At 41.6% G+C, this 10,929-nt stretch overlaps 1 protein-coding gene across 4 annotated transcripts in view; it reads right to left on the minus strand.

Moving 5' to 3' along the window:
- ACACB (acetyl-CoA carboxylase beta) overlaps nt 1–10,929 on the minus strand; it is a 62,665-nt gene that overhangs the window by 16,423 nt on the left and 35,313 nt on the right. For all 4 annotated transcript variants that reach the window (XM_028479894.2, XM_028479895.2, XM_028479897.2 and 1 more), the window contains exons 23-28: nt 9,899–10,102; nt 8,352–8,507; nt 3,314–3,436; nt 2,714–2,983; nt 1,708–1,805; nt 529–649 (exon numbers count right to left, since the gene is read on the minus strand). In XM_028479894.2, the coding sequence (XP_028335695.1) occupies nt 529–649; nt 1,708–1,805; nt 2,714–2,983; nt 3,314–3,436; nt 8,352–8,507; nt 9,899–10,102 (972 nt within the window). The remainder of the gene's footprint in view (nt 1–528; nt 650–1,707; nt 1,806–2,713; nt 2,984–3,313; nt 3,437–8,351; nt 8,508–9,898; nt 10,103–10,929) is intronic.

Consider the following 10,929-nt stretch of genomic DNA (forward strand, 5'->3'; position numbering starts at 1 on the left):
AAAAAAAAAAAAAAAAAAAAAAAGGAAAAGGCCAAATTGGGGAGTGGGAAGACAGTCATTTAGTACCAGTTAAAATCGGACAAAAGTGCTTCTAAATACTCAGTACCTTTAAAATAAGAGGTGATTGGCCCCTGATTCAAACCAACCAACTCTAACAAGATATTTTTGAGATAACTATTCAAACTGAACCCAAACTGTGTTCTGATGATATTAAAGAATTGCCATGGATACTGTTGGGTGTAATAGTACTGTGGTTATGTTTTTAAAAAATGAGGGGGGGAGCATTAATCTAGTAGAGATCCACATTGGGGTACTTACAGATGGAAAGATATAAGTGGAGTTTGCTTTAAAATATTCCAGAACAGGGGGGCCGAGGGACTGGGGACATAGGAATGGTTACACGTTGATAATTGTTGGAGCTGGTGATGAGTACGTAGGGCTCATTAGCAATTCTCTTTACTTTCTTGACTATTTTAAAGTTTCTATAATAAAAAGTTGAGACGGAAAAGAAAATAGGAGGGGACTCACCAAGCTGATGGTGACAATCTCATCATAATCCAGGGAGGTCTCCCCAGCAATCATGCCTGAGCCCCTCAGATTCTCTACGCCCAGGCCATCCTCCTTCCCAATGATATCCGTGATGACATACCTTCAAGAACCAAATGCGAGTTAAACACTGAGCTCTAGCCCAGAAAACTCCAAGGCTGATGCGTTTCCCAAGGACCCGAGGAAGGAAGGCTAAGCAAGGTGAGGGATTGGAAAGTGATAAAGCAGCCAGAGGTGAGATGAAGGCAGGGGTCTAGGCCCCTGATGACTGGCCCTAAAGTTTCTAGAAGGGCAAGCACAGCATCGATAATCATCACCCTTCCAACCAAAGATAAAGTTTGCCTATTCAGAGGCTGTCCTAATGAAATGTCACCCCACCCTGCATTCCTCCAGAAGCAATCTAGTATAGCCTTTGGTCTACAGAGACATGGGGGTATACAAGGAGAAGCCACTTGGTTCATAGTCATCAAGCAATCAATCAATCAATCAAGATTCCATGGCCATGTAAGTACACTGTACAGCCTAACCCATTAGGGATTCACAAGGCATTTCAGTGCATTAAATGTTCTGAGAAGGCCTGCAATAAAGACGCTTGTTGGATCTCATTTAACCCAGTGTTTCCCAAACTTACTTGACTATGGAAAATTTTCACTCCCTCCCATCCTCCCAAATCACCAACTAACATTCCAGGAAACTCAGCCTGGGAAATTCTGATTTAAATCAGAATCTGATTTTAAAAACCCACAACCTTCCCTGGAAAAGACAGCCGGTATTGCCCTTGACGTTCTCATGGAGTAGGCCCTCCCTGCATCTTCCCAGCTCACCAAATCACCGCTGAGTCAGTTTGGCTAATTTGGTCACAAAATGTGAACCTGCAGCTCTGGGGACACTGTGGGAATCCAACCTAATTCTCCTTGCATGATGTGTTATTTTTGTGAAGGGTGTGCCTCATTTGGGGATGACAAGGATGGGCTCACCCTAAAGGATGCTCCAAGTGTCTGGGCTATCAGTGCCCCCACTGGAGCTCAGGGGTCCCATTGTACAAACACTACCACCTGCTTGATATACTGTCACAAGCCCAGAGGCGAAGAGGCAGATTCCCTGGGAGTAGCTGAAATTAACCACAGGCAAAATGAAGGAGCTGCCTGGTAAGTTATTTACCTGGATTCTCCTTCTTCCTCGATGTGTTTACAATGGACGGAGTTCAGGGAGCTGATTGTGGTGTAGTCTTGGGGAGTCAGGTACAGGTATTTAATTCCCTTAAAAATATATACTTCAGTAAGGCTAGGAGTCCAGCTTCGTGCACTCAACAGCCACTGTTTTGTTTTAATGTCAACACTGTGTTGGGTGGGCGGGGGTGTTAATAACACCATGTTAATAACACAGTCACCTGTCTGATGTTAATATCATGTTAATAACAGCAATAAACTGAAGGTGTGCTCTGTGCTTTCTACTGGTCCTCACAACACAACCTCACTTTCTTCCTGGGCTCTCTGATTTAATGTTTTTTAATCATCTTTTCATTCTCTTTCCCCTACAGAGCATTTTTTCCCTTAATGCCAACCCCCCCCAATAAAATTTTATTATAGATATATTGTTTATGTAATGTGTGTATGTATGTACACATATATATGTGTGTATGCTTTTTACATGAAAAGAATAATTTTTGCCCCCTTGGGGTGGCAATACCACCCCCTTGAGAACTCATGCTCTGGTTGCAAAGAATGACTCCGTCCCCTGCATTTTCACATCACAACAAGATGTATGCTTTTCTCTATTCACTTTGCCTTTTGTGGTAGCTGGTGTCTCTAGGTCTCCTGGATGATTTTTAAGAACTTCCTGAGGCCAGGGATTGTTATCATTCACATTTGCATCCTTGGTGTGCATTGCGTTCAAGAGATGCTCAGTATGTATTAACTCTGTGTTTACATAAAAAATAACTTTTTTTTCGTTATTGTCCCCCTAAGGATCCCATTTAGACCTTTTTTCCTAATCGTCACCCCTCCCATGAAATTTTAACGCCTGTTTATGTACTTTATGGATATCTATGCTGTCTACACAAAGAGCAAGAAGATTTTTTCCACCCCCTTGGAGGTGCTGTCACCCCCACAGAAAATACAACATGAGCTTAGTGCAGTCATACCGCCACCCCAGCTTTATGACATACCTTGTGGGGGTCTTCCGGGTCCACCCAAGCCACCTGGAACATGTGTTTGATCTCCTCCGCAAGGCCGATACGGGCCCCACTGTTGGCAGCGAGGTAGATTTTGGGGATGCCCTCTGCCCGGGCCATCTCGGACGCCCGCAGGTACAGAAGGTCTTCTCCAAGGCCAAAGGATCCTATCCGGAAGGTGATGTCATTGCTGATGAGGATGACGTCGCGCCCTTCTGGGTACTCAAGGGTCTTAAACCTCATTTTGAAGGCCACCATGCCCACCTGGCGAGGACACGAATGCACAAGAAAACGGGTTTGTTTCTTCAGGGGGAATTTATTTATTTATTTTTGCCCGCACTGCACAGCATGCAGGACCTTAGTTCCCTACCCAGGGATTGAACCCGTGCCCCTGCAGTGGAAGTACAGAGTCTTAACCACTGGACCACCAGGGAAGTCCCCCAGGAGGAAATTTTTTTAAAGGGTGATTCAGGCCACTGGCTGGGCTCTGTGAGGTTTTTTGTTGTTGTTGTTGTTTTAAATTTTATTGAAGTATAGTTGATTTACAATGTTGTGTTCATTTCTTCTGTACAGCAAAGCCACTCAGTTCTTTACCTCATTTCCTCCAGGAAGTCGGTTCATCTCCACCAGCTGGCCCTGCGGGTCCAGCACTAGTTCGGCGTATGTCAGGATGTCTTTGGGGTACTTGTCCGGGGAGCCCCACATTTTAAAAAGAGCCTACAGAGAGGACAGGAAAGAGAAAAACCTGAAGACATCAGTAAGGAAGTACATTTTCTACTGCTTTCTCTCTTTTTCAGTCATGAACTATTTGAAGCATACATGCAGAAAAATAAATAAATAAATACCCAAGCACCTATCTCATGACTTTGTCAAATCATAATTTTTCCATAGTAGGTTAAGATTTTTTTTAAAGAAATAAGAAAAATGCAGTTGAAGTCCCTGGTGTACCCCTCCCCATCCCATTCCCATCCCTCCTCCCCACTGCTCCCCTCAGGTAACTATTATCCTGAATTACTGTCCATCAGTCCTGTGTATGCTTTTACATTTTTATTTCATCATATGTGCAGACATTTAAAACATAGCATTATTTTGCATGACTTATACTTTAAATAATGGTATTGCACTGGACACTTCCTTCTACAACTTATTTTTCCAACTCTCCAATATATTTGAGAGATTTATCCATATTGATAAATTTAGCTCTGGTTTATTCATTTTCCCCGCTGTTCAGTTTTCCATGATATGAATATATCACAATTTATTTATTCATAACCCTTTTTAGGAACATTTAGGTTTCCAATTCTACAGCAACAATGCTGTAATCAACATTTTTATGGTCTTTTTTTTTAATAAACACGGATGAGTGTTTCAATGGTGTATACCTAGGAATGAAACTGCTGGGTCATAGGGTATGTGAAAATTCAGATTTACTGGATATTATCAAATTGTTTTACAGTTCTAGTAAGAATGTGTGACAGCTCCTTTGCTCCATATACTTGTCCATACTTGGCTTTGTCAAATATTTTAATGTTTACCCATCTGCTGGGTGTGAAACTGTACTGTGATTTTTTTTTTTGTACTGTGATATTGATCGGTACTTCACTGATTATCAGTGAGGTGAGCACCTTAGAATATATTGATTGATCTTGTAAGTTTCTCTTTTTTTGGGTCAATTTCCTATTTATAACTCTTGCCCATATTTTTTATAGTTTTGCTTGTTTTTTTTTTTTTTCCAACTGATTTATAAATGCTCTGATCCCTTGCTGGAAACAGATATTTAAACATATTCTCCCAATCTGGGGTTTGTCTTTTCTCTTTTACATAAATAACTTTTAAATTTTAACATAGTCAAATTTATGGGGTTTTCCTATGCTTATGCTTTCAACTCACTCCAAGCAGTTTTAATCCTCTTGAAATTTATTTTTGTACACCAGATGAGGTAGAAATCAAATATTTTTCTTCCCAATTAGATAGGAAATTTCTTTGTACCTTTTAGTGAAATTTATTCCCTTGATTCAGAATCCCACCTCTGCATTCAATCAAGGTTCTGTTTGTGAGTGGGTCTGACTCTAGACTCTATTCTGTTCCATTGGTCTATTTGTTTAGCTCTGTTACAATAATATTACACACTGTAGTACATACTACTGCTTGAAAGTAAATAATGACTTATTTTAAAGGATGGTTAAGACAAGTCCTCCTGATTTTGTTCTTTTTCAAAAGTGTTTCTGCTATTCATGAACTTTTGCTTTCCTTATGAATTTTTAAGTTGCACCAAAACTCCAGAATTATACTGAATGTATTAATTTGGGGGGAACTATTATCTTTACAATATTGAATCTTCGCATCATACATAAGCATGATTTATCTCTCTATTTAGGCTTAAAGTATTTCCGTAAAGTTTCAAAATTTCCTCCATAAAGGTCCTGTATGTTTTTTGTTTGATTTATCCCTAAACTTGGAGCTGATCTTAATATTGTAAATGGCATTTTTTCCAATTAGATTTTACAATTATTGCTGGTCTATGAGAGTACAATTAATTTTTGTACATTGCTCTTGTATCTAGCGATCTTGCTGTATTATCTAATTGGTTCCATAAATTCTCTTGGATTTCCTGTAGAGGCATTTATATCATCTATGAAAAACATAACTTTGCTTCCTTCTTTCTAGTCTTTATACCTTTTCTTTTTCTCATCTTTTTGCATTGGCCAAGAACTCTACTAAAAAAAGTTGAATAGAAGGGGTGTTAATGGATATTTCTATCTGTACCTATCTTTGAAGCGAATACTTCTAACATTTCACCATTAGCTGCTATTAATTTTAGGTGGATGTCTTTTATCAAAATAAACAAATTTGGGGCTTCCCTGGTGGCACAGTGGTTAAGAATCCCCCTGCCAATGCAGGGGACATGGGTTCGAGCCCTGGTCTGCGAAGATCCCACATGCCACGGAGCAACTAAGCCTATGCGTTGTAACTACTGAGGGTGTGCTCTAGAGCCCGCGAGCCACAACTACTGAGCCCGCGTGCCACATCTACTGAAGCCCGTGTGCCTACAGCCCATGCTCCGCAACAAGAGAAGCCACCGCAAGGAGAAGCCTGTGCACCACAACGAAGAATAGCCCCTGCTCGCCGCAACTAGAGAAAGCCCACGTGCAGCAACAAAGACCTGATGCAGCCAGAAATAAATTTTTTTAAAAATTCCCTTCTAGTCCTAGTTTATTAAAAGCTTTTATTATAAATAGATACTATCTTTTCAAATACATTTTTTGCACCTATTGAGAAATTTAAGTTCTTTCTTAATCTATTAACATGGTAAACTATAGACTTCCTAATACCATACAAGCTGTCACAAGATAAGTACTACTTAGTCTAAATTAAAAAAAAAAAATCATTACTAGGTTTCATTTGCTAATATTTTAATTATGATTCGTGTCCGTGTTCATAAATGAGATAATAAATTTCCTTTCTCCTAATGTTCTTATCTTGGATAATATTAAAGTAATAATAACCTGATAAAATGAGTTAAGAAGCATTCCCTTTGTTTTTTCTATTCTCTAAACAGTTTGTATACAAAGGGAATTATCTGTCCCTTGAAGGTTTGACAACAATTGTTGTAAAACTGTCTAGGACCAATTTTAGTAGATGGGTGTTTTTGACCTACCAATTCAATTTCATTAATGCTTTCTTTTCAAATTTATTTATTTAATTATTTATGGCTGCTTTGGGTCTTTGTTGCACGTGGGCTTTCTCTAGTTGCAGCGAGCGGGGGCTACTCTTTGCTGCTGTGCACGGACTTCTCATTGCTGTGGCTTCTCTCGTTGCGGAGCACGGGCTCTAGGCACGCAGGCTTCAGTAGTTGTGACTTGAGGGCTCTAGAGAGCAGGCTCAGTAGTTGTGGCACATGGGCTTAGTTGCTCCATGGCACGTGCGATCTTCCCGGACCAGGACGCGAACCCGTGTCCCCGGCATTGGCAGGCGGATTCTTAACCACTGTGCCACCAGGGAAGTCCCTGTCTGGGCCCAATTTTAGTAGATGGATTTTTTTTTTTTTTTTTTTTTTTTTTTTTTTGCAGTACACGGGCCTCTCACTGTTGTGGCCTCTCCCGTTGAGGAGCACAGGCTCTGGACACGCGGGCTCAGCGGCCATGGCTCACAGGCCCAGCCGCTCCACGGCATGTGGGATCCTCCCGGACCGGGGCACAAACCCGTGTCCCCTGCGTCGGCAGGCGGACTCTCAACCACTGCGCCACCAGGGAAGCCCTAGATGGATGTTTTTGAACTATTAATTCAATTTCATTAATGCTTATAGTCTATTTACATTTTCTATTTCTTCTTGAGTCAGTTTTGATAAGATATATTTTTCTCAGAAATATTCATCTGTTTTCAAATTTATGGGTTGCCCACCATACTCTGTTTCTTTATCTAAAAGAAAGTGGATGGATTTATTCCTGATTTGTCTGTTTCTTATTCTTATGGCCTGTGACTTCTGAGGCAAAAGGATACAGACAATGACATTCTTAATTATAAAAGTTTCCATTTATTAAGCATCTACTGAATACTTTATATATATTTCTTACCACAACCTGGGGAAAGTAGGTAATATTATTAGCCTCATTTTACAGAGGAGGAAAGTGAGGCCCAGAGAGGTGAAGGAACTTGCCCAGGGACACACAGGAAGCAAAGGACAGATGTGGAACTCAGGCCCAGGCCTTACTGACCCTAAATGGCAGCTTTTCCTACTATCCTGAATCTCCTATGCCTAAAGTACACTGATGCTTTCCTGCGGACAGTAGAAGTCCACGACCTCAGTTTCATGAACGTCATTCACAAGGCAATGGAGAAGATGTACACAGGTACCCATATCACCAATGCCAGTGTGCTCAGTCTCCTTGAAAGGCCCTTCTACGTAAAAAAAATAAAGGCATAGAAAGCATACTTGAAGGAAATACACTAAAATGTTATTGCAGTCCTCAATGGTAGACAAGTGATTACCTATGAGTGAAATTTTATTTGCTTATTCCTATTTTCCTGTATCCAGTGTACATTTAATAATCATAAAAACATAAAGCATTATTTTTTTTAAGTAGATCAAAAACTCCTCAAAGGCAGTGACCCCATCCTCTTCCTCATGGTCTGTCTACCCTTAGAATGGTTCCTGGCATGTAGCCAGCACTTAATATAAGCATTAAAAAGACCAGAAGGAAGTGGTAAGCAATTTGTCTTTAGTACGTGGAACAAGGAGTCACTTTTTCCTTCTTTCCACTCTCCTTTACTTTCCAAAGTTTCTATATTATATTCCTTTTTATCACTGGGATGAAATTAGGTTTGTTTTAGAAAAATATACTATGAAGTCGTTCTCAATATTAGTTTCTTTTCCTTCACGAATACTGTGTTCTTTAGAGTGGGGTCTTCAGAAGAGTAACTAAGGGGAATTCCCTGGTGGCCCAGTGGTTGAGACTTGGTGCTTTCACTGCCGTGGGCCCAGGTTCAATCCCTGGTCAGGGAACTAAGATCCCACAAGCTGCATGGTGTGGCCAAAAAAAAAAAAAAGAGTAACTAAGGATGGGGGGTGTGGATGCCAGTGGAGTCTCTAAGGGGACCCTGGGCAGTGCTGAGTTTCAGCCTCAGGACTTGCCTGCCTGAACATTTCCGGGAAGTCATACACATAGGTGGTACCCAGGGACTGGGCCTGGAATCGCTTGGCCTGAAGCAGATCCTTGGTGACGTAGGGAGTATTGATCAGCATCCCGTGCTGGGGCCCTTGTTTGTTGCCGAAGGAGTGAAACATGATCTGGACCAGAAAGAAAGAAAAACAGAGAGTGAGGAGGGCAAGTCTCAGAGAACCACGCTCCTGCCCAATTTATTTCTTCCCAGTCCTCAGGAAAATGCAATGAGGGAACACTACTCAGCCAGAACAAAGAATGAAATAATGCCATTTGCAGCAACATGGATGGACCCAGAGATTACCATGCTAAGCGAAGAAAGTCAGAAAGAGAAAGACGAATACCATATGATATCACTTATATGTGGAATCTAACATATGACACAAAGGAACTTTTATGAAACAGAAACAGACCCACAGACATAGAGAATAGACTGGCGGCTGTGAAGGGGGAGGGTGTGTGGGAGAGGGACGGACTGGGAGTTTGGGGTTAGTAGATGCAAGCTATTATATATAGAATGGATAAACAACAAGGTCCTAGTGAACTATAGGGAACTATATAGTTCCCTATATAGCACAAGGAACTATATTCAGTATTCTGTGATAAACCATAATGAAATAGAATATTAAAAAAAATAATGTGTATATATATGTATAACTGAATCACTCTGCTGTATAGCAGAAATTAATACAACATTGTAAATCAATGATATTTCAATAAAAAATGCAATGAAGGGAAGCATAGCATGTATCACATAACAAAGTGAGTGCCCGGGAGAGTAATCTTCTCTTCTCTGCCACTGTGGGAAACAGATGTAGAGACACAGCTCCAAAACTGTAATTATCATACTACTAACACACACACACACACACACACACACATACACCAAACAAACCAGAGTGCATGTAAAAATTGGTGAAACCCAAATAAGGTCTGCATTTGAGTTAACAGACTTGTCAAGACAGGAAGTGGACCAGTGTCAACTTCCTGTCTTGACAAGGCCTCTGGTTAAAAAAGATGCTATCATTGGGAGAAGCTGGGTGAAGGGTACATGAGTATTCTCTGTACTAAATTTTCTCCTCTGTGCTATTTTTGCAACTTTTTGAGAGTCTAAGTATTTCAAAATAAAACGATTATATATATACATGTAATCTACTACATGTATATATAGTAGTCAATAGGAAACTTGATTCATTTTACAAAAGTCTATTCCAAAACACGGTTGGAGAAAATACCATTTCCCTAACTGAACTAACTTGGGAACTGTATTATAATCAGCCGTAATACTCCACATCTTATCCCAAACATGGTTCTAGACTGGATTAAACTTTGGATTCATTCTCCTTCCCAGAGGAATGAACAACTGGGATTCAGAAGCTAACACGTTTATCATAAAACTCAGAGGAGCAGCCCCAATCTGACACAGCAAAGCTTCCAAGTGCCATTTTAATCTACGTCTTGCTCTCCGGGCAGCCTGCCTCCACTTTGACTTGACTTCTGTGAGCCAGCCCGGCCTTACGTTTCCAGATCTGGGGTCGGTCACTTCTTTGTAGAGGCTGATGTCCAGGTAGTAGCCTGACTCGTTGGTGATGAACAGGCGGATGGGAACGGCGCGGTCGGTGGTGGTCTGGCGGATGTTGATCTTGACCTCAGCCTGGAGCACGCGGAGTTTCCACAACCGGCTGCCGTAGCGCATCACCATGGACCGCACTGACTCCTCAATCTGCCGCAAACCACAGCAATTCAATTTCAGGACCCATTCCTCGAACGCTCGTAATAGTTCTAGCTCTGATTATAACAGAAAGATGAGGTACACTGAATGCAAAATGCACTGCACGTATATAGCAGAGCAATACGTAGCACGTATCCATTAACTATAAGCTGATAATAATCAAAGGTATCATGCTAAGCATTTAAGCTCATTATCTCACTCCGTCCCCATAATTACTCAGAGAGGCTGGTATTTTTGTCCCCCACTGACAGATGTGGAAACTGAGGCTGGTAAGAGCTGGCGCCCCTATGTTACCCTGTCTTTCTCTCCATCATGCATCCCAAGCCTATGCATTTTCTCTTCAAGGAACTATGTGAACTGGTGGAGCTGGGGAATCAGCATGGGCCACTGCACCCCACACATGCCAAGCCGATGGACTAGAACTTCTTTCATCCAGAATCACCACCACAAACTCTGCCTGCTCGTGAAGAACCAGCCAATGGAGAATGGCTGAGCCACAGACCTCAGGTTCTCACCCCCCTTCCCCCACCCACATGCAGCCCCCAACAGAGCCTGGAACTAGGGAGAGGACAAAATTTTGTTTTGCAAAGGACATTTTGGGCATCTGTGTCTTCCGAAACGTGAAGCGTGCCGACGGACTGGGAACATCCTGAGGGACGGTCCTAAGGGTGGTGGCTGAAAAACTGCTCTAGTATTAATCGACGGAAGGTTTGAAGCATTTCTTTTTTTTTTTTTTTTTTTTTGCGGTACGCGGGCCTCTCACTGCCGTGGCCTCTCCCGTCGCGGAGCACAGGCTCCGGACGCGCAGGCTCAGCGGC

The sequence above is a fragment of the Physeter macrocephalus genome, chromosome 19 (assembly GCF_002837175.3).
Source record: "Physeter macrocephalus isolate SW-GA chromosome 19, ASM283717v5, whole genome shotgun sequence".
Taxonomy (NCBI): Eukaryota; Metazoa; Chordata; class Mammalia; order Artiodactyla; family Physeteridae; genus Physeter; species Physeter macrocephalus.